The 24,283-nt window shown below is 41.4% G+C and overlaps 1 protein-coding gene across 2 annotated transcripts in view; it reads left to right on the top strand.

Annotated features, from left to right (window-relative positions):
* Positions 1-2,044: 2,044 nt before the first annotated feature.
* PGS1 (phosphatidylglycerophosphate synthase 1) overlaps positions 2,045-24,283 on the top strand; it is a 44,863-nt gene continuing 22,624 nt past the window's right edge. For both annotated transcript variants that reach the window (XM_036755902.1, XM_036755901.1), the window contains exons 1-7: positions 2,045-2,178; positions 14,835-15,024; positions 15,478-15,555; positions 16,995-17,094; positions 17,414-17,603; positions 19,892-20,070; positions 23,097-23,618. In XM_036755902.1, coding sequence (XP_036611797.1) covers positions 2,045-2,178; positions 14,835-15,024; positions 15,478-15,555; positions 16,995-17,094; positions 17,414-17,603; positions 19,892-20,070; positions 23,097-23,618 — 1,393 coding nt within the window. The remainder of the gene's footprint in view (positions 2,179-14,834; positions 15,025-15,477; positions 15,556-16,994; positions 17,095-17,413; positions 17,604-19,891; positions 20,071-23,096; positions 23,619-24,283) is intronic.

The following is a 24,283-nucleotide window of genomic DNA, read 5'->3' as shown; positions in this document are numbered from 1 at the left end:
TTGTTTCTAATCTTATATTTCTCTTAATTCACTTCCCTCCATTCACTCATCCCCCACCCTATCACAAGCCTTAATCTCTTCTTGACTCCAGTACTAAAATCGATTTCTGACAAACAGGTCCCCCTGCCTTAAGTCTCTCCCCATTTCAATCCATTCAGCTGCCAAGGTGATTTTCCTATAGAGCGCAGGCCCAACAGTGTCACCCTCCCAATAAACTCTGTGGCTCCATATTATCTTCAGCATCAAAAGCAAAGTCCTCAGGCCTTTGAGAGTCTTTACAACCTGGCCCCTTTCTGCCTTTCCAGTTTTCTTATTCTACTCTCTATTCACTCTACTGATGGGGATGGTATCTGAACCCCTCAAAGGAAAAGACTATATCTTCGGGATCTGGACCCCAAAAAGGAAAAGCCCTTGGACTTACCCAGAGGCTCAGGTCCCAGGCGTTCACCTGGGGCAATCTGCCCTTCCAAGTTCATTAACTGCCCTTTCATTGTTGGTACTTGGCCACACCCTAGAACACTACTCCCTTAATTCCATCTACACCCCTTCTCTGTTCCCACAGTCTTCTGTATATAATATCCATCTTGCCTGCATTAAGATGCTCAGATTCTTTAAGAATCTAGCCAATGGTTCAGATTCATTCTCCAACATATCAGTCAATATTGCAGATTTTTAGAATCATACCTACTCTCCATCCATGTTCTAATAAACCTTGTCTTTGGCTGAAAGAAGGCTTGGGTCAAATTCATTTGAGGCAGGACCTGTGTGTCACTATTTTGAGGTCCCAGCACCCCTAAACTTCAACACTACAGTCCAGCTATTCTTGAAGAAATAGATGAATATGAATACTGCTAGTCTGAAGAAAACATCTCCCCCAGAACAGAGATCCGGGGTTTCACGAAACAGAGGCAGACCCCTACTCTGTACTTCATTCACTAACAGGATAAACCCATCAATTCTATCTTGATGGATGGAATCCCCTTTAGAAATTTACCCTTAGATAATTCTGACGGGATTAACTGAATAAACTAGAGGCTTCCTATCCCACCTAGCTATTCCAATGAGACTGACTACAGAGAAGACAATCCTGCTGGAACAAACCTCATCTTTGGCCACTCTTGAGACACCATCACCATCCCAAGCCTGGCCTCCTGATTTATTGACCTCTCCTAGTGAAAAAGACCAAGGTAAGAGGAACAACTGTTTGGGAGAGTTTTGAGACCTCTGGGTTGAAATTCCTCAACTTTGGCATTTTCACTGGCTATCCTTCCTGTACTGATGCTGTCTCCTTGCCTCTTAGCTTCCCTAGCTCCTTAAAGATCTAGCTCAAATTCCAAATGGCGTTAAGAAGTCTTTCCCATCCTCTCCCTGCTGCCACTTTGAAAATACCCTCCGTTCACTTTCAAAATTGTTTCGTCCATTAGAATGCTCCTTAGAGGTAACCCTAGTACTGTGGCCTTTATTTGTATCCCCAACCTCAGTGCCGGGCATATAGCAAGCACTTATTTTATTTTTCATGTTAAATGGGTTAAGGTAGCTTGGATAATATCAATACCACGAACTCTCTCCGAAGTCTTAACAGCTTCTGTGAATAGAAGGTGATCTAGGTGTTCCTATCATATGCGAGGGGTTTGGACATTGAAAGGCAGTGGACCAGAGCACAGGCTCTAACAGTCTGGAACCTCGGTTCTCGTTCGGCCTTCACCACTCCCCTTGGACAAGCAACGTCCACTCTGGGCGTCAGTTTACCGATCTTTAAAAGGGGATCTTCGATGGACAACAAAAGCCCTAGCTTGCCTCACGGGGGTGGGGGTGGAGCGGGGTTATGCGGGTGAGATGAATGAAGGGGCTGGAGAACGTTCAGTACACTGGAGAGTGCCACCAAGTACTAACCCCGCTTCCCTCGGGGTGGGCGGGCGGCCTGGCTCGGCCTCGGCTCCCTCCAGTCTCGCCCCCAGGCGCAGGTCCAGACTGGCTTCTCTGGCCGCGTCCCGCGGCTGTCAATAAAGTTTCTGGGAGCCGGAAGCGGAAGTTGGGAGTCTCCATGGCGGCGGTAGCAGCGGGCCCGGTGTTCTGGAGGCGGCTGCTGGGCCTCCTGCCCGGCCGGCCTGGGCTGGCCGCCCTCCTCGGCCGTCTGTCGGACCGACTTCACAGGAACAGAGACCGCCGCGGCCGGAGGTGAGTGAGGGGCTTCCTGGAGCGGGGAGGGGCCGAGCCGGGAGGGGCCGCGCCGTCGCGGCCCAGGGTTCGAGGGAGCGCTGAGGCTGCTGCTGCTCCTCCCTTCCCCCCGTGCTCCCCGCGAACGCGCTCCCCTTCGCCCCCCCCAGCCCGGGGGCCCGGCGCCCTCTCCCCACCCATTGCCCGTGTCACGCCCCCGGCTCTGCTCTGTCCCTTCTCTACTCCGAACTCCCCTGCCCGACTTCCCAGCGAGAGGCCGGCGGCGCCGGTCCCTGTGCTGCCCGGTCCCTGCGTTTGCTGCCGCCTTACTGTCCTCGGCCTAATGAAGGCCGGGCAAAGGGACCGCGGGTGCCCCTTTGAGGCAGCGGCGCTCGTGGGAACGAATGTCCTAATTCATGTAGCAGGATGTGGTCAGTGATCTTTACTGCGGACCCTTTTGGGGTTCAGAGCATCTTCTCACTAGTGTTTGCGTCTTTTGTAATCCTTCCTGCAAACGACGCGCCGCGAGTGAATCAGCCTCGCCGGGATTTCGTGCTGTTCTCACATCCTGGCTGTGAAGCAATCCTCGTTGAATTAAACTCAGGCCTGGCCGGGTGATCGCTTGAAGCCCCTTTTGGAAAAGTACTCGCTTGGCTTATGTCAATAGTCAAGTAGATTTCGAAACACACTGTATTAGAAGTAGTCCTTGAGAATCAATGTTTCACCAAGATGGTGCTGGACCTAGGCTTGCTATGATTTCGTTTGTGTGTTTCTGTTGCGTGTTAATATATTTATTGTATCTTGCCAGTGTAAGCCTAAAGCAAACACTTCATCTAAAATCTTAAAAGCAGAACTAAGGAAACTGGTGTTAAGATTTTTAGAGTACTTTAAAGGATTGGGCAAGATTAGGACTCCTGACGTTCAGCACAAGGATCTGTGGTGGGCCAAGCCCCTTGGGAGACGAGTCTTGGGTTATTACGATGGAGGCTTTCTTGCCCCAAGCCCTGTAGTGAAAGTTTGTTCAACCCACAAAACTTTAAATTTTATTAAATCATTGGTTACTGGTACTGTTGATTACCCTCTCTAAATACTTTCTTCACTCTGGGTTATGGTGACACTGCTCTTTCCAGGTTCCCTTACCTTTCTAAGCATTCATGATTAGCCTTCTTCGCTGAATCCATGTCTGACTCCATCCTGAGCCTTTTTGTTCTCTCTTTTTTGTCACTTGGTAAACTCACCTGCTCCCTGGAATGATAATGATAATTTATAAAACACTTTAAGATTTCCAAATACTTGTCATGTTATCTCATTTGATTCTCAGCAGCTCTGTGAGGTAGGTTCTGTTAATATCCTCATTTTGCAGATGAGGAACCTGAAGTTGAAAGAAGTTAAATGATTCACCCAGAGTCACATAGTAGTGTGTATAGTAGTGTATAAGTTCACATCTCTATCTACTCTGCCATCTGCCTGCTAATCTCTATCATCTATTGTCATTTCTTTGTCAGTGACTCATCTGTATATCTGTGTAGCTTAAGGTCTGCATTTCCATTTACCGGTTACATTTCATATTGGCTATCCTATAGTAATCTCACACTCAACATGTCCAAAACATAGCTTATTATCTTTACACTTCAAGCCCATTCCTTTTCAGAACTTTCTATTAATGAGGTTAATACTGTCTGTCACTCAATATCCACTTGGTTGCCAAATCTTGTCATTTCTATCTCCTGAATATCTAACTTGTATATGTCTTCCTTCTTTTCACAGTCACTGTTCTACTTTAGCCCCTCCATCATATCTTACTCTAGACTTTTTTGCAATATTTATTTTACTGACACAAGTCTTTTCTCACTCCTTCCACATAGCTGCTAAAATAACTTGGGTCTGACCATGTCATCCCCTCTATAATATCCTGGTTTTTAAAAACTTTTCAACCTGGCCCCTTCCTACCTTTATAGTCTTATATATGCCTCACTCCCCTGCATGTATGGTCTAACCATACTGGCTTATTTGCTGTTCTTCATTCATGAGACACCATTTCCTGCCCTTGTGCTTTTGCATTGGCTGTCCCCTCATGCCTGGAATATTTTTATATTCATGTTGACTCCTCCTTTAGAATGCAATCTTGAGGGCAGGGGCTGTTTCAGTTTTTTCTTTGTATCACCACAGTTTAGCACACTGCCTGACATTTAGCACTGAAGGCAGAAATGTTTATTGACTGATTCATAGACTAAGGGCTAAAAAGGATTTTAGGAGGTTTCAGCATCAGAACTGCTTCAAATACTGTATTACTGCCCCTGTGGTAAGATAGCTTTGCCTGTTCCCATTTACTGAAGAGAATACAATCCATTCCAGGATATGGTGAGGTCAAGAAGGCAACCCATTGAGAGATTGATTTATAGTGGGTTTTCAAAAAGTGTTGTAACTTTTGAGGACAAACAATTCGAGATTGTTCCCTTTTTGTGCTTAAACTAGAACAATTCCTGGCAAAGGAAATTGGGAATGGTTTGCTGACTTGTTGAGGCAGTAATAACAACTCATTATAACTCATGTTAATATAATAATAGTTAATACTTATATAATTTAAGATTTGTTCAACTTAAAAAAACCCTGTGAAATAGATGGTTTATTTATAGAGAAAATGGTGTCCCCCTGTAATTCTTGAAAATAGGATAGTAATGGCTTATAGGGATAAACTAGATAATCATAGAGTTCCTTCTACACATAGTATAAAGAAATCCGTATTATGTGTTGATATTTGAGCTTAGAGTGGCATTTTGTGGTCACTTTGGTTGAAGCATAGATGCTATGGGAAGACAGATGAGGCAAGGGAAGGGTCTCTTTACCTCACTGTCTAGTTAAAAAGCTAGTGAATACTATTCTCAATCATTCCAAAGAAGAAGATAAAGACTCCTTTCAAGATCCATACTCTGATAGATATTTCATCTCACTGGTATCAGCGTTCCTTCAGTGGTTCATAGAGCAACCCATCCATGTATTCTCGTTTTGTACTGATGTTGTCCATGAACTCTCATGTCTTCCCCATGTGGTCCATCCATTATACTGGGGGTCTTCCTCTAGCTCTCTTGTGTCCATTTAGCCTCTTTATTAACTTCTGATTGCCATTTTATTCATTAGTGGCCTGCCATGTGACAGGTACTTTGCTAAGGTTATGGGGATGAACCATAAAGGAGGAGAAATGGTACTTTCTCTCAAGGTCCTTAAATTTTATTGGAAGAAGCAACATATTTGCATATAAGTAAATATAAAATACATACATGCTATTTTTTTGAAGGGAGACCCTGGATCTGGAGAAGATCATAAAAAGCCTCATGTAGGAGAGAGTATTAAAGCTGAGCTTTGCATGAATTCCAAGAGGCAGAAGTAAGAAACTGGTGCATTCCAGTGATGGGAGACAGCTGATACAAAAGTCATGGAACAGGAGATGGATGGTTATGTGTAAATAACAGCAAATAAACCAGTTAGGTTGAATGTTTGAGAGCATAAAATATTGTGTAATAAGCCTATTACAATAGGCTATAACCATGGTGGAGAGGACTTAAAATACTTGTCTTCCAACTTCCTATCCCTCAATCTAGTTTTCTATTCCTATTCCAGCTACTTTTTCACTGATTGTTCCAAGCTTGACTTGCTTATTTTAGATTTCACTGTGGCAGTTGACAAGTGTTTATAGTCAAGATGGCTAAAAAAGCTAGTGAATACTGTTCTTGAAATTTTTCCACATTTATGAAGAAGATAAACACTCCTTTCAAACAAACATAAAATTATTTCTTTACTCTTGTTCCATTTACAGTTATGTACATTTCCTGATATCCCTTAGTGGTATTTCTCTTTTCCTTCCATAGAAGGCGAAGTATTTCCTGAGACTATTTGCTGTCTGTAGAATGTTTTTAAGCTAATACGGATCATCACCATAGTCGTTTCCCTTTCATTTAAGTGGGGCATTCCAAACACTGTCATCTTCCTTCTTCCTTAGGTTATGAGTGAAACTTATGATGACTTGATGCTTTCCAAGCAGACATTCGTGGTCTAATGACTGATCAGCATGTGGCTGTTTGCATGATGCTTAATTTCCATTCTAAAGTAGAGGCAAATCTGTTTTATGGTTTAGAAAAGTATGCAGCTCAGCACAGTGGGGAAGGCTTGTTTGGAGTCATGACTTGGGTTTCTCTCCCAGTCCTGATGTTGTGTGAGTCTTGGCCAAGTCACTTAACCTCTCTAGACCTCAGTTTCCTCAGTTAAATTTTCCTTAAGGTTAAACAGTGATCAATTTTCAGAAGTTAAACCAATGTAAATCAGTTGCCAAAGCAAGACAAAAAAGAGTCCAGAAAGTGCCTTAGTCAGCAAATATCTGACTAGCCAAAATAGAGAGATGGCTGTCAAAGGCAATGCAAGTTGAGTGTAAATTTGTCTTTAAAGTTTTACAAAGAATGATGATGGAGGATTATGTGTAGTATCCTCTACTGAGGCAGAGAGAAGCAGTTTACAGAAAGCTCAGCAAGGTAGTTAACTAAGCAGTCATCCCAAGGGCATTCAAGGATAAAAACGTGAAGAAGGCAGCAAATGGGAAAAAATGAAAAATTTTGCCAAAAAAAATTTTCAACAAAGCAATTTCTCTATCAAGGGTAGTAGAATCATCACATTTGTTTTCTAACATTAGGTACTAATAGGAGAGGTAGAAATCTCACTGAAGAAAACACAGATAAGAAAAAAAGCTGATTTGGAAGTCTGTAGAGAAGGGCAATGCAGAAGAGGATATATTTGTAAGGGCATTAAGGGACTCATATGTTTGGGATCTGAAGGAGGGAAGGAAAGATACCAAAGGTGTGGGGCAAAAACCTCAGACCTTATTAATATCCCCCCCAAAGGCAACTGAGAATATTAATGACTTACAACCTATATGTCTACTCTCCCATCTATACAAAATCTTCATGAGATTCATCTATTTTTCTAGGGCATCCTCAGTGAAGGCATTCATAGGGAACAAGCAAGTTTTTGCAAGCAGTGTCTAACAGTGGACCACATCTTGGACTGTAAGGTCGCAAGTGTGCTTGTTGATTACAAAAAAGGACTCAATTGACTAGAACAAAGTGAAGAAGCTTTACAGGCTGGCTCTTTTAGTGCAAGGTCTCCTATCCATCCATATAGTGTTGTTTCCATTGAAAATGTAGCAAGGGAAAAATAACTCTTGTCCAGTTACCCTTTGATAATAAACATCAGGTAGGGCACAAAAACATGGAGATATGTTTGCCACTGTAACAGAGGACCTCTAGCACAGAGGCTAGAGCACAGTTGAAAAGAGATTCCCTATGGATAGCGAAATACTCCAGATGCTCTTGCTTGCATTGTGTTGATTTCATCAAACCCCAAGACATCATAGAGTCTCCTTAAAGAGCTCTGAAATCCACAGAAAAGACCAAGTGAATGAAGAATGTCTGTTCCTCAGAATTTAACCTGCTTTTGGAGAGATACCATATAAAGAGCTTGTCCAGCAGTGTATATTTTTGGGACAGAGAGGTGGGCCCAGAGGAGGAGAGTGGGCTGAATTTTAGGAAATTGCAGGGTTCTTTTGCTGAACCCAGTCTTCTTGTGATACTGACATTTTGCTGGTATTGCTATATGGAAGCAAGATGCAAAACACCATAGCCTCTGAAGAGATAAAGATGGTAAAGATGAGTATCACCCAGAGGACCATACAGAGGCACATGGTGTATGTGAGCAGTTTGTAACTAACCAACTCAGAACTCAGAAGAACAGAAGTAGAGGATGTCATCATCCATATGACTGGAAAATAAGATGGACTGGTTATATAGCAAGAACAAAGGATGATAGGTGGCCAGCCAGGAGTGTTCCATTGGTACCTTCATGATGTTGGGAGAAAATGAGGAAGGCCTTTAGATCCTCCATGAGAACTTTTGGGGAGAACATGGATCAGAGTTGCACAGGACAGATGAACATGAATTGATTGTAATCTGCATCATTGGAGGGAACTCCCAAATTGATGAGATAAACAGATCCATTTGAATTAGTTCTACTATGTGCCAGGCACAGTCTATTGGGAGTCATTACATCTACCCATGGGGGAGGATCCAGGAAAGGCTTCATATTTAGTCCTTGAGTTGTTTTGAAGAAAATAGAGGATGCCAAGAGGTAGAGGTGAAGAGGAAATGAATTATAGGTGTAGGAGACAATTATTACAAAGGCATGCATGGAAACTGGAGACAGGGAGTCATGTGTGCAGAACAGCAAGATGGTCAGTTTGTCTAGAGAGCAGGAAGTAGGGAAGTACATACAAGGCTTTATTCTGGGTCCTCTTATCTTGTAGATGAAGCTATATAGACAGCCCTGGTGTCTGCTGAGCTAAAGTAATGCCTCTTCAGCAGGAAGTTGCAAACTGGATGTTCTGCAGGAATCTCTAATTCAACATGTTCAAAACAGAACTCTTCCAGATTTCCCTATTTTTGTTGAGGTGTCTACCATATGGGTTGTAGCCATGACTCTTTATACTTAACCCCATATATTTAATCAGATGCCAAATTTCTGTCATTTCTTTCTTCTATAATATCTCACATCCATTCACATCCATTTATAGAACCAGTATCCTAGTTCAGGTCTTCATCATTTCTCACTTGGCCTGATTAATAATAAATAATAATGAGTTGGTCTTTCTGTTGTCTTTCTCCATTCCTGACCATGTCACTCCTACCCAATAAACTCCAGTGACTTCCTATTGCCTTTAGGATCCAACATAAATTTCTCTTTGGCTTTTTCAAAGCCTTTGCAACCTGGCCCCAATCTTATCTCTATTAGTCCTGTTATTCATTACTCCCCTACTAGTTCTGATATTTCTGATTTCAAAGGTGCTGATGATTTCCAGGAATTTTTTGTATTCTTGGTAGTGTTTAGTCCAAGTCTTAATCTTAACTCGGAGGTTTTTAATAATCTAGTTCTTAATCCTGAGTATTAGAGGTGGGCATTGGAACAGATTATTTGATTCAATGGTGGATAATCCAGAAAATCATTTGTCTTTGACTTTATAGTAATTTTTTTTTCTTTTTTTGGTCAACAGTAGTTGTATACCTTCCCAGTTTTGATTTGATTAATAATTAAGTTTGTCTTACCAACTGATGATGGTGTATGCCTGGTGACCAAAGGAAAATAAATAATTCAGAAGTGGATGATAAATAATTTGTATGTAATTAAGAGCTAATTAATAAAAAACAATACTTTTGAGGACTACTAAGGAGTTCTATCAAGTTTATAGCCTTTTGGGCGAATAGTAATGTGAGTTGTCTTCATTAGGTTTTTAACATTTGTTTTCCCAAAGAATATTTGAATCTAGACTTCTTAGTATGAGGTGCGCTCCAAAAGTATGTCAAACTTCTAGAGAAGATTGTGTCTTTTGTTCACCATTTAGCCAAATACTAGCAAATCCATCATCATGCTTAATCTGTTGTTAGTAGTTAAGTGGGCAGGCAGTTGGTCTTTTGTAATCTCTGGGAATTTGTGCTTGTTTCCCCTATTTGGGGTTTGTCTTACATTAGTCAGGAAAGACTGTTGATAGTGTTGCAGGAAGTATGTTACATTCAAGTAGTTTCTTGATCCTTTCCCAGTAAATGTGATGACTGTCAGTTCTCATCAGTTTACTTGTGTATGTTTCATTTTGTATTACTGAAAATAGTGGGATTTTCTTATAAAAAGCTTTTCTGAAAAGATTGCAGTTTCAAAAGATTGGTTGATTTTTTGTTAAAAAAAACTTTGTTTTTTCATCTTTTTGCACTGATTTGGGTAAGATCCAAGCCATAGCATTTTATACCATCAAGTCTTGTCTTACCTCATCATTATACAATGTAGCTTAGGGACATTGGAACCTTGATTCTGGATCTAGTGAAGTTAAGGATGATTGATTTCTATCATCTCTTTATGCAACATAGAGGCTATAGCTAGTGCTATCTTTGAGTCTTTTGATAAATATCTGATTAGCTGATGGAGACAGCATCATATTATATTGAGTTCACACCTAAAAGAGCTTATATTTTTTGAGTAGCTTAACTCAGTCTCAGTTTAAGCCACAAGTGCGGACACTTAATTGTCTTCCCACCAGAAGTCTGGGATTCCAGGTTTGAACATGTCAGGAGGGATTCCCTCTAAGAGGATGGTTGGCTTGAAGGGGGAGATGTGTTCTTCCAAAAGTTTGGAAGAATTTTGTAGTGGTTCCTATTCCTTCATTATTGGTAATGTCATTAATATATACTTTCTCCTTCCTGCATTAGAGATGTTCCCAATTCAGGATGTCAAGAACTAGAGACCATAGCATCTGTGTCTAGTTCAGGGAAGTCATCCCTAGAGCAGTTCTCACTGTTGCATCAGGGTTTTGTTTTGTTTTAAATGAATTCCATAAAAAATTTGTCCTGATAGTTTGAGTCTTTACCAAGAGACAGCACTAACCACTTAGGCAATCCTGAGAATTTTGAAGTCAAGTGTTTTTCTGTTCCTATAATGTATCAGGTTTTGTGTGGGTGGGAGGCTGAGGCTGAGCTGATTTCTGGAGAATGCAGTTTTCATTTCACTTTTAGAACTGCACACTGAGGTTTTTATAGTGAAGTAGGGCAGCTTGTCTCATTCTGAGTACCCAGAGCATCATTGCTGCCAACTAGCTATCCTCCCTTTCTTCTCCAGCTTTCATCTTCATTTTTGTGTTACACCAAATGGAACTTGACCAGCTTTGTAGTAAGCCAGAGGGAGAGGCAAAGTTGACAGAAGCTTAACATCTAGAATACTTCTTCCTCCATCTTCCGTAAAGATTTACAGGTGCCATGTTATCTAGGAAGAAATTATTAAGGTCAGCTCAAGTCTAGAGTGTGGAAACTGTGCATTCTGATTTGTTTCTTTTATCTGGTAGGTTTGATATATGGATAAAATAATTAGGTGCATCTTCCTTTTCTTCCAGACTCATTGGGAGTTAGGTTGTTGAAAGGGGTATGTGATTTCTATTAACAAACCTATTCTGTGAGGGGAATTGTTTATGCAAGTGGTCATTCTTGAGATGGGGGACTGCTGCTGGCTTTGGGGTAAGCTTTTTCTGAGAAAATTCCCAGGAACTATGCTTCTGGAAGAGGCAACTAGGCAACTATACACTATGCGTTTTTGTTCTGTGTGTGTGTGTGTGTGTGTGTGTGTGTGTATACAAATAATATCTGCTTGGAACATGCAAAAAGGGTTTAGAAGAGAAACCAGTGAATATATGTTGAGAAAGGATTTTTAGTTTTTATTTGCAAAATTTTGACTTGTGAGCTGTATTGATTGTTGGTTATATCTTGTACTGTTCCCTAAAGTACGAATTACTTATTGGTGCTTTAAAAAAAAAAAGCACTCTTCCCTTTAGATTTGTAAAATTGTCACATGTAATTACTAACTTGCAGAATCATTCTCCCCTGTAGACCTGGATGGTCATCACATAAATGAGGATAACGATGCCTGGGGTAGTAACTACCTCACAAGAGTTGTTGTGAAGAATAAATGAGATGATGTACATAAAATGATTTGTAAACCTTAAAGCTCCTTATAAATGTTACCAATTATTTTTTTTTAAACAATTTGAATTCTTTCATCACCTTCTATCCCCTAATGAAAGCAAACCTATCAGTTCACAAATTAAATAGGAAACCAACAGAAACATACATACAACTTTAGCAAGACTTTGACTGCAGACACTGATGAAACATTGCCAGAGTGAGTTACCTCCAGGAGAGGGAAGTGTCTCTTGAAACTAGGCCCAGTAGGAGCCCTGAACACGCCCACTAGTGCAGCTCTCTCCTAGTCTATGCCTTGGTGCTTCACGTGAACCCTGAAGCCCTTCAGAATACTTATTGTGTTGTGGTAGACTTACAGGAGGCCGGTTTTTCACATTTCTCTCTACGTTTTCTCATTCTGTCTGCAGTGCTGTCCCTTCTCCTGTGGGAAGCCTAAAAATCTGTCAGGTCCTACCTTGAGTCCTATGAAACTTTTCCTATTAACTAGCCATACTTTACATTTTTTCTTTCTCTATATTTAAAGCCTTAAAAACACATCCATTTTTAGCACTTCATACTACCTTGTATTGTTTGTGACTTCTACGTAAGTCTTCTCTTCCCTGGTTGTGTACTTCATTTGTAACTGCAGTAGTAACTAGGCAGTTACAGAAGTTTGACTCTTCCAGAATATACACTCCGTTGCCAGTCACCCTCTCCAGTACTGCGAGGTGGATCTTCTCGTGGCCCCCAACACAGCTGGGCTGCAAGAAGAGTCTGATTTGCCACCTCTCACTGCCACTTTCAGATACACCTTTTGCTGCCATTATTGAGACACCTTTCCTCTTTTCGGGTTCACTGTATATTATCCTGTTCATAGCGCTCAGATTATTCGCCTTCGTTTTGCGTCTTTGAGAGCACCTGGCTCATGTATAGTCTGCCTGTATATTTGGGGATCTCAATGTATATGCTGATAATTCCTCTGGACACCGGCTTCCCAGTTACCAACTTCCTCCACTCCCATGATCACCCTTACTCCACTTCATCCATCACAGGGACAGTTATAACTTTGCTGTTGTCATCACTAGTAACTGTTTGACTTCTAGGATTTCAGAAATCAGCAGTTTTCTTCTCAGAGCATAACTTCTTATTCTTTCATCTCTCTATCATAACCTTCTCATCATGACTTCCATTCAGTGTAGTCTGCCCTGATTTCTGAGATTATCATCGATGTCCAGGATCCTTTTCCCGTCTTGACTCTAGTTAATCAGTACATTGTCCTTTACCCTTGAATCCCTTTCCCATTTGTCTTATTGATCTTGTTTTAATAAACCCCAAACCTGGGTAACTCCTTATCCTCATCTGCCTTTTCTACTTCTACTCATGTTGCTGAGTATTGTTGACGCAGTAGTACTATCCTGACTACTGGACTGGAAATTTGTCTAATACCATTTCAGTCTTCATTGCTTCACAGCAGTCCTTTCTTATTCTTCCCTGATTGACTCTCTACTGCCCTCTCCTATATCTCCTCAAGCTTCATATACTACCTACTCCCTACTTCCTTTTGAACAGAACTTGAAACATCTTATACTTTACTGAGAAAATAGAGGCCATCTGTTGGGCCTGTTCTTTCCTCCTCCGTTCTGTACCTTAAATCCTCTAAATGTCATCATCCTCTTTTTTACTTCAGTCTCTGAGGAAGAGATGGATTTCTCCTGGCCAAGGCCAACTCCTCTACTTGTATCCTTGATTCTTGGACCTGCCTCTTTGAAGCATAGTTTTTATCCACTAGCTCCTTCTTTACTGCCTGCAAACATGCCCACATCTCTTCATCCTTTAAAAAAACTTTCACTTGACCATACCATCCCCCTCAAACTTATAACTGTACTTCTTTCTTTCACAGCTAAACACCTATACGGATAAAGCTATATGTTGCCTCCAGTTCTTTACTTCCCACTCCCTTTTTAACCTTTTGCAGTCTGGTTTCCACCCCCATTATCTGATGAATTGGACAAACTGGTGGGCTTTCTGGGAAAGTTATCTGTGAGGCATCTGGGTTCTATGCAAAGGTATTTACAGACCTTAGGAAGCTTAGTGCATTATTGTAAAGCAAGTAAGTTGAAATCATCTTCCTGGAATCTGTAGTCATCTAGGCCTTGGGATGTTTCAGCATCCTTCCCCCAGTTTTCCTTTTGTGATCATAGAAGGTCAGTGCTGATGAGGATTTTCCTGTTAACGGATGAGCTGCAGCAATCATGAAACAGAATGGGTCCCACCTGTGATGCTTTTGTTTCTCTCCCAAGACTCTGTCTTATAAAGATTGGACCAGGGTTCCTGCTCTGTTTGGCAGAACTAGTCACTGTCACTCATACTCTCAGGTTCTTGAGAAGAGTTCTGTTAGGGGTGTGGAATTGTGTGGTCAGAATCAGTCAGCGAGAGACTAAGAGGTGACTCACCACAACGCAATTGAGCCTGAAATGATATTTCTAATGAGAAAGAGGCAATTCCTGTAGTCCATTGTTGAGTTGCTTTCCTCCTCAACCCTAGATGCAACTGAATTTTTGCTTAAAATCTAACTTTTAAAGAAATAATTAGGTTCTTTGCCTGTTGCACCTTTGCATGCTATCAGAAAATAACCAGTCTGTAGCCTGGGTCATGTAAGCAGCTTTGGTTTTTGGCATCTCTAGTGACTTATTAACTCCCTTGCTCTAGGCATCTTTCAGTGTGTAAATTGGATAGGTTTTCTGAGAGGTGAATTTCAGATTGTTAGGGACTGGTGTTAAAAACATACAGTGTCTTCTGTGGGTTCTGAATTTGTTCCTAGTGCTTTATAAGCAAGTACATAGATAGGATATGTTGCACTTTTGTTTGATAGAATCTTTTGGTTGAAGTAAAATTGAACACGTGAGACAAAAACCACAGTTCATTTTCTTGTGCTTAGTTGCTTTAATGCTCCTTTCCATCTCCCCTTCCTTATTTGCATCTCCCTTCCACTTCTCTTACCCGATTTCCCAGTGGTTCCAGTGCTGGCCAAGAAAAACTCTTATTGAAATGTGCCCACAGTTGTGTTGCCTCCCTTGATCATCTCTGGAGAAACTTGAAGGGAATATGTGGTAGAATGTAACAACTGTTTCTTTTTTTACTTAGGTCACCATGGCTCCTCTTGGCTCCCTTGTTGTCCCCACCTATTCCTCAGGTTACCTCCCCACCTTGCTGCCTCTGTCCAGAGGGGGTACACAGGTTTCAGTGGATAAGAAACTTGGTTCCAGAGTTTGGTGTTTCTAGCTCTCACGTTAAGGTGTTATCTTCTCCAGCTGAGTTTTTTGAGCTCATGAAGGTAAGTTGTCTGGGGTGAGTTTTGTCTGACCATCCCATCAGACTGGGAAAACAAGACTATATAGATTATAGACACCCACTCCTTTCTGTGCCAAAAGCTTGTGATTTTTTTTCAAAGTTTTTCTGTTCAGTTTTACTTTTAGGAACACAAATATATATTCCACTTTGGACCCAAATGCCTCCTTTATTTCTCCTTTTGTTCTTGTGTGGGCATGATTTGAATTACATGCCAGAAGGATCAAGGAACATTATGGTCATTCTAAATCAACCTCTGTAGACTCTATTAAAAACTTTTACCATAGCCATGTAGTAAATATTAATTGATGATAATAAAGGGAGTTCTGGTTTGTCTTTTGTAGTATGGGTTTGCTTAGGCCAGAAATGAGAAGAAGCTATAAAAAGCAGGGATCTTGAGTGTTTATATTCAGTTTTTTGTCTTGGTTTGTTTTTAAAGGGACAGATAAAGACAGCCAAAAGGCGTGTAGTGATGGCCTCTTTGTACCTTGGGACAGGTCCTTTGGAACAGGAACTGGTAAGTGTTTTGGGAAAGTAGTCCTGCATCAAAACTATATCAAAATGCACCATTTCCTTAAACTCGGTGACTTTGTTTCCCCCAATGTTAGAGTTAATAGTTAGAAACTCACACAGTTGACTCAAGACCCTATTATCTCAGATGTCATAAGAGTTAGTATAAAGTTTGTATTCTAGTCAAAGGACAAAAGTTGCTATGACCTGAACTCTCATCTACTTTGTACCTCAAGGTACAAAAGTAGAGGTTAGATGGAGGTGTGACTGGAGATGATGGAGGAATGGATGAGAAGTACTTGATTGTCTTCCATCTTATCCTTTCATTTTTTCCTAGCCATACCATTTACTAGAATAGTAGCCTTTCAGGATGGCTTCCATATGCTAGATAAGTGTTAACAGAAATACAGATCAGATCTGATCAGTTTGATTTCTTGATAGTATGAATTAGATGTAGTATGATTTATGTGTATATATGTGTGTGTGTGTGTGTGTGTGTATACACACGCACACATACGTACACATATATAACTTTTAAACAGCCAGTAATATTTTTTACATTACAGTGCCATGTTTGCCTATTAACATGGGGAAATACTGAGATGATTAGTTGTATAGAATGTAAATACATCCCTTTATGCAGATTGAGTCTGCAGCTTTTATCATGAACCCAAAGTAGAGGTCATCCTTTTAGATTTGTCCCTCTGGGTTTGTTTTGTGACTTGGAGTATTGAACTAGGCATTTTTTCTAATAGTAAATTTTTTAAAATTTGCTTTTGTTTAGGTACTCAGGACAGGTAGTCTCTCTCATTAGTGGAAAATGGGGGAGGAGTTTAAATGTGAAAAGGTGAATTGGCCTAAGTGCTTCTTTTATCCTGCTCCATTCTTGTGTTTGGAGCCCCTTTTTTTGAGAAGCACTGCAGGAAATTGAAAGCTTGGAAACCCTGTTTGTTCTCATTTAAGCAATATCCTCTCTGACCTAAGGAGGTGGGCATGTTGTATCTTGGGTTAATTCATTTAATAAATATTTATGGAATAATATTATAGACATGGCAGCCTGTTTTGCTTCTCTGTAGATTCCCTATAGATTCACTTCTCTATAGATTTTTATCTGACAGGTTGCGTAATGTATTTGAGAGCTTAAATCCTAGAAGTAATTTTGAAAGAAGTTGCATCTATACTATCTGGGAAACGTGCCTTCTGACGTATAATCCTCTATCTTTTCTGACTGTCATAAATTAAGCAATTATGGTATTGGGTGCCTGCTTATGAAATTTTTGTTTTGGTTGACCTTTTGTGGTATTTTTTTTTCTAAAACCAATAGTGTATCTGTGATTTCAGTGTCTGTGCTTAAAGAGCATTGCAGTATCAATAGCATTCAAGGTTTACAAGTATCTAAATATTATTTGGGTCCTTATATTTTCTTTGGGTTTTTTCTGTTAATAGGTGGATTGTATAGAAAGTAGTCTAGAAAGGTCACTCCAAGCAAATTTTTCTTCAGACCTCAAAGTCTCCATTCTCTTAGATTTTACTCGGGGTTCAAGAGGTAGGTATTGCTCCCCTCTTCTCCTCTGAGCTTTTCCTTAAAAAAAATCCCACTGTTCTCTTACTGTCCTTGGAAAGAGGTGCAGCTATCACATACCCATACAATCTCATCTCTTCTGTATCTGGTGGATGTTGTAATATGTGGTGGGGGAGGATTCCCTGGCTAGAATGAGCACCAGTTGGCTTGAGAAACTTGAGGCAAACAACTTGGATGGTGGTAAGATTGCCAGTTAGATCCTGACCAGCAGTTTTATTGGCATCTGGAGTCAATGGGACCCCTTTCAAGTTACTGTTCTTTATGGCTTTGTCCTCATTTCTAGGTAGGAAGAACTCCAGAACAATGCTGCTCCCGTTACTGAGGAAGTATCCAGAGCAGGTCCGTGTCTCCCTCTTCCACACTCCAAACCTTCGTGGGCTCCTCCGTCTCCTTATTCCTGAACGCTTCAACGAGACCATTGGTCTTCAGCACATTAAAGTTTATCTCTTTGACAACAGTGTGATCTTGAGTGGGTGAGTTAGCTTCTGTCTACTGTGTCATCAGAGCCTTGGTTTTTTTCAGGACTACTTTGGGGGAAAGGATGAGGCTTTGAAAGAGAGATCTTTAATTCCCCTGAGATTTAGGAAACCTCTTTCTTCACTCTCCCTCATGTTCCAACTTTAGATGTCTTCCTTAGCATTGGCTTCCTTTGGCAGCTCATGGGATCTTCTCTATGATCTAGGAAATATTTTTTTTCTGTTATTGGGAGATGTAACTATGAAGGGACCTCTCTTCATGGCCTGCTATCCCAGTCCTAAAAAAATGCCAGGACTACGCTCGTACCATTCCTTCCACTGGGAATACCTAAGAGGAGTCCAGTACTCCTCTTGGCCTATCCAGTCATTAAAGTTCAGTTTAAACTCTGCCTTTCCCATATGACCACTCCGAAACAGTGATCTATAGTGCAATTTAGTACTTCTTTGCTCTGTCAGCTTTTCATGTGGTTATGTTTTATCTTCTCAGCAAGCTAGTGAGCTCTTTAAGGTGAGTGTTGTCTTATTTGTACCCATTCAGATATTTTAGTTATTGGAGTATCTAGAGTTGAGTTGGCCAACTTTCTTCCATTTGGCCTGGTGCTAGGCTAGGTCATCAAGGAGGATATCTTTTCTGCATGATCAGTCAGTGAACAAGAATCATTAAATGTCGTTGTATGCCAGGCTCCTTCTCACTCCCCATATAAAATCTGTTGCCAAGGCCTATCAATCTTACCTTTGTAACATCTCTAGAAATGTCCCCTTCCGTTTTCTGACATACAGCCCTGGTGTAAGCACTCATCTGCTCTGCCTGCACTATTGCAAATAGCTTACTAGCTGTCTAGCTATAAGTCTCTCTCCTCTCCTATCCTCCATCCAGTTGTCGAAAGTGTCTAAAGGGCAAGTCTGACATTGTTACCCCTGTTCCGTGCTCCATAAACTCCTATGGCTCCAACCACCTCCAGGACCAAATAGAAAAACTTCTATTTGACATTCAAAGCCCTTCATGACCCGCCCCCCCCCCCCCCCCCGCCCCCAGTCTTTCCTGTCTTGCACTTTATCCACCTTCTTACTCTTTGTTGGCAGTCAGTGTCAGTTGTTTCTCAAACAAGACGCTCCCATCTCCCCACTATGGGCATTTTCATTGGCTGCCCCTTATGCTTGCAGTCCTTTCACTGCTCATTTCTACCTCTTGGCTTCCTTCAAGTCACAGCTAAAATCTTATCTGCTACAGGCAACCTCTCTTATACAGCTTCCCCTCTCCTGCTCCAATATATCCTGTATATGGCTTGTTTGCTCATAGTCATTGGGATTCTGTCTCTCACATTAGACTGAGCTATTTGAGAGCAGGACCTGTCACCTTTCTTTCTACCTCTAGCATTTAACTCAATGCTTGGCACATAGTAGGAACTAAATAAACGTTGATTGGCTAACTGACTGGAAATACTGAGATAAAATAGTCTTTGCCCTCAAGGAGCTTACATTTTATTCTGTTGGGAGAGACAGTATGTCCAAACAAAAGCACATATGTTATAAATATAAGGTAACTTTTGGTGATAAGCTCTAGCAAGTAGGCGGAGGGAATGAGAAAATTAGGGAGCACATGAGCTGAGCTTTGGAGGAGGGATCCTAAGAAGTGGAAGTGAGGAGAGGGGCACCTTCACCTTGGTGCAGAGTTGATGTTGTATGTGAAGGACAGCAAGGCAGCCACTTTGCTTAGACCAGGCCTGCATGAAGCCAAAAGATTTTGGTCGGCCCTCAAAAATTGTAGAGGAAAACATCCTTTGTATGTAGGAGGAAATCCTTTGGCATGCAGCAAGCAGCCTATGGGCCTCAGGTTGTGCTGGCCTGGCCTAGACTATCTATAGAGTTTGTGATGGGGAGTAATATACTGTACATACTGAGAAGCTAGAGTAGAGCCTGTGTCTAAGGGCTTTAAATGCCACAGAAGTTTGCATTTGATCCTTGGGGCAAAGGGGAGCCAAGGGAGCGACATGGTTAGACTTTAGGAAAATCACAGTAACAGCTGTGTGGAAGGTGGACTGAAGTGGGAAGGTACAAGGCCAGTTGGGAAGCTATTTTGATAGTTTAGGCAAGAGATGATGAGGGCCTGAATTAGGTTGTATGTGTGGAGAAAAGAGGACAAAGGGGGAAAAGTTGATTCTGTCTTCACAACGAGACTTGGCAATGAGCAGATGTGAGGGAGAGTGTAGAATCAAGTATGGTTCCAAGGCTGTTCCAAGGTGTTTAGAAGAAAGGATCTTTACCCTCTGTTTCCCTCCCTCTAGTGCAAACCTGAGTGACTCCTACTTCACCAATCGCCAGGACCGCTATGTGTTTCTGCAGGACTGTCCAGAGATTGCTGACTTCTTCACAGAGCTTGTGAATGCAGTAGGAGATGTGTCCTTACAGCTTCAGGGTGATGACACTGTACAGATGGTGGAAGGGATGGTACATCCTTACAAAGGTAGGGGGATTGTGCTGTATAACTTTGCCGAGGTTTTGGCTGGGCAGGGATGAGAAGCAACAGACTGAGTTACCTGCTTGTTTGGAGTATGTTGCCAACATATGTTCTGATTCTTAGCTTTTTGAGTAGAGAAAGGCTGTTCATCTCTTGGGGATTCAGAGACACACTTAAATCAGAATTTTCTGCTGCAATCTTAGTCTTGATAAAAATAAATCCCTCTGGTGTGGCTTTGAGTTGGATGATTTTGTTCTTGTTGCTTTTTAAAGTGGCAGTGAATAAGATACCATTTGATTTACACAGGACCTTGGTTTTTGATATTTCCAACAGGTGAGATAGTTGGGAATGCAGAGAGAGCCAGCAAGCTTAGTAGCATATTAATGCTTCTTATTAGTATCTATAAGGCCACTGGAGAAGAGAACTTGCTTGGTCTTAGGGTGACCAAGCTTACACATAGAATTTGGTGTTGTTTGTAGCTTTCCATACCAGTTTGGTCTCTGCCCTTGTCAGTTTATCAGCCTATCTTCCTGAAAGATGAAATTATGGTAGTCTTTTTTTCTTCCTGACCCTTTTGAGTATCATTGGAAATTAAGATGAGGGGAACTATTAGGATTGGTGATGCTGGACTTTGAAAATCAAAATAGTTCCGCTGTAGGCCTAGGAATGTGCAGTGGTTCAGTGTTGCCTCTTCATTCAGCTTTCTGCAGGAAAGAGGTCCAGGCCTTTGAATGAAGGAAACTTCAGTCACTAGAGCCTAGCCAGAGCAGAATCTGTGGTAAAGATCTGGCACCAGCATGGGTGGGAACAGTATGGGTTCTTTGCTATGTGCTTAGGGCAGTGAGCCAGGAGCCTGCCCAGCACTTATAGGAAACTGCTCTGGTAAACAACTATCTTTGTGATGCATTGACTGGACTGCTCAGGAGCATTTCCCTTCCAGACCACTGGCATATAAGGACTTCTGCAGCTCCTAACTACATATGAGTCTGTATGTAACCTCCTGCCTAGATAGTGAAATAGAAGAGCCCTTTACTCCATTCTTTTCAGGCAGGGAAATCTTGATGGTGGTTAACAGTTCCCTTGGGGCCCAAGGGATTTTTACATTCTTTCAATTCCTGTGGCTTCAGCTGATTGTATTTAAGAAGATTTGTGGTTAAAATCACAAGTACTAGCATCTTGGTGAGGGTATCATGGGGGTTTGTGGAATGGCAAAGAGGACAGAGAGGTTGCCATTCTTCTCATAGGAACATATGATGTCTGTGTCTTCAAAACCATCCTCAACTTACTTTCAAAAGCTCACTCCAGCCACTCTTTGCCAGCACTCCAAGTATTGCTTTCAGGCAGCCCTTTCCTTCACTTCCTTTCTTGTAGATTCAAGGCTTCATTAGGAACCAAAGATCAGAATCACTGTGAGGAGTGGAAGTGTTTCTGTGCGGTAAGTTCTAGAGCAGCAGTTGTTCATCTTTTTGTGTCATGGACCTCTGGCACAAAAGTCTGATGAAACCTGTGGGCCCCTTCTCAGAATAAGTTTTTAAATATGTTAGAATAAAGGAAAGAAAATGCTAAGTTTCAGTTCGATGTCAATGATAATAAAAATGTCATTTTTCCCATCCAAGTTTACAGACCCCTGAAATCTAAGGACACCCCCCCTTTTTTTGGGTGGGGGATCTGTGGAACCCAGGTTAAGAACCCTTGTTCTAGAGTATGAGACTATCTGCTTGTTTTTAAATCTCCAGAGATTGTTGGGAGGAAAGTATTTTGCTTTTAGTGTTTGTATTCACAGTGCCTGGCACTTAATAAATTTGTGTTTAATCGAAGAAAAAATAATCATTGGTGGTTGTCTAGGCCCTAGTCTTCCTTCACTTAAGACTTTATCCAGGTGGGTCCCAGGTTGGCTCTCTGTCTCTTTATCTGGAAAGATATTGGGTTGTTTGTTTCATTTTCTGCTTCTCATCCCCTCATGCTGGCCAGCCCCCTGAGATTGTGTGACTGCCTTACCTCTTCTACAAAATAAAAAACTCCTTGAGGAAAGAGATTTTGTTTTATAATTACTTGTAAAGGTGTAGGAAGGGGACTTAGGTCTCTGCTTAGATTTGGGCTTTAGAATTGTCTTGTTCCATTTCTTTTTCTTGAGTTTCAGTGGGGTCTCGCTGTTAAGCAAACCTGAGTCAGTCAGCGTGTTTCTTCGCTTGTCATCTAAATTTTACAGGACAGACTTGAACGTAGAGAGAAGGAGGAAGCATTTGGACAAAGAGAGATAGCAACACTGTGTTCTGGTCAGGCGTGGGTAGTAGTGAGATTGTGCTCAGGAGATCCAAGATGCCTGACGTGATGCTCTTTTGAAGAAGTGAGCCAGAAGGAGGGATTTGAGAGGGTATTCAGGAAAGAGATGACTTACTTATTCACTTTGCCCCAGGAAGGCATGTGGCCACTTAGCTCATGTAGTACTTGGTAGTAGTTGTCATCATCTTCACCATCATCATCATCATAATGACAGCATGGTAGAACAGATACTGACAGTACTGCTTGTGGGGAAAATGGCAAGTCAACCCTTTAGGACTGTAAGAAGTTACAAATCAGTTGCTAAACTGCCTTTGTAGGGCCATTCCTAAACAAATGAAATCGTAGGTCTAAGAAAAAGAAACAAAAAAATTTTAGCTGACAATAGCAGTTAAGGTTTTACAAAACACTATGCATATAATCTCCTCATATGAGCCACACAACAACTCTTTAAGGTAAGTAGACTATAATACGTGATAGAACATGGTGCTAAAGAGGTAGGTCAAAGTCATAGTTTGTATTCCTGTATTTTATCTGTTTAATCCCTTTTCCCCAACTAGTCAACTCAGATTAACCCTCCTGGTTTCAACAGAGACCAGTTAAGAGAATTTGCAGAACCTCCTACCACTTCGTATACAAAAGGCTGGATGTTTATTGTCTTTAGTGCCTGTGTCTTGACATTAAAGAACCATGACTTTGAGTTCCATCTGTTTCTTTTCCTTCTTCACTGATCTCCCCATGTCCCTTTCTAGGAGACCAGACAGCATATTGTGAGGCAGCCAACAAAAGAGTCATGGATGTGATCAACGCAGCTCGGACCCGGCAGCAGCTGCTCCATGCTCAGACCTTTCACAGTGACTCTCTTTTGACCCAGGAAGATGCAGCAGCATCTGGTGACCGGAGGCCAGCTCCTGATACCTGGATTTATCCATTGATCCAGATGAAGCCCTTTGAGATTAAAATTGATGAGATTGTTACAGAGACACTGCTGACAGAGGCAGAGAGGGGTGCTAAGATCTACCTTACTACTGGTTATTTCAACCTAACCCAGGCCTACATGGATCTGGTCCTGGGCACTCGGGCTGAGTACCATATTCTGTTGGCGTCACCTGAAGTGAATGGCTTCTTTGGGGCCAAGGGGGTGGCAGGAGCCATCCCTGCTGCTTATGTCCACATAGAGAGACAGTTCTACAGTGAGGTCTGTAGCCTAGGGCAGCAGGAACGGGTACAACTACAGGAATACTGGCGGAGTGGTTGGACCTTTCATGCCAAAGGTAAGAGGGTTCTCCAGCATGAAGTGAATTTCCTAACACACAAGGAAATTTGATAGGAAAAATTGGGTGTAGTAAGAGTGTGTGGGGATCTCCTCCCTATCTCCATAGTTCAGTTCCAAGATCCTATCTAGCTTACATAGTACCTTAACACAATTATTATCTGTTTACATATGAACACTTACTTTTAAAGCACTTTTTACATTTATCCCATTTTATGTTTCAAAGCACCTTAGAAGGCACTGACACTTTTGTCTGGCATTGTGGGGAAAGGAGATGTTTTATATAAATGAAATTTCTAGTTAATTGAATCTTACCCCTTTAAGGTTCAAAACTATTTTTCAAAAAAAAAAATCTTGTCACTTTTCATGGGACTCTACAAAATATACAGTAACCAGCCATCATTTAAAGACTCTTTCTTTTCTTTTCTTTTTTTAAAAAGTAGAAAGAAGCTCTTGGACTGCTGCTTTCACCTTCTGCCTTTTACCTTTGGCAACCTTTTTTCCCCACCATGAATTTTTAAATCATAAACAGAATATACGGAATATAACATGAAACCTCTTTTTGGTGACTCATGATTTTGAAGATCAGTTAGAGAGCTGTGTGATAGGGACTCTCAAAATATCAGTAGTCATTTATCCCTACAGAACTCCAGAATTCTGTACTTT

Source organism: Trichosurus vulpecula, chromosome 4, assembly GCF_011100635.1.
Source record: "Trichosurus vulpecula isolate mTriVul1 chromosome 4, mTriVul1.pri, whole genome shotgun sequence".
Lineage (NCBI taxonomy): Eukaryota > Metazoa > Chordata > Mammalia > Diprotodontia > Phalangeridae > Trichosurus > Trichosurus vulpecula.
Note: the sequence above shows the minus strand (reverse complement) of the source record. Positions and strands in the feature narration are given on the sequence as shown.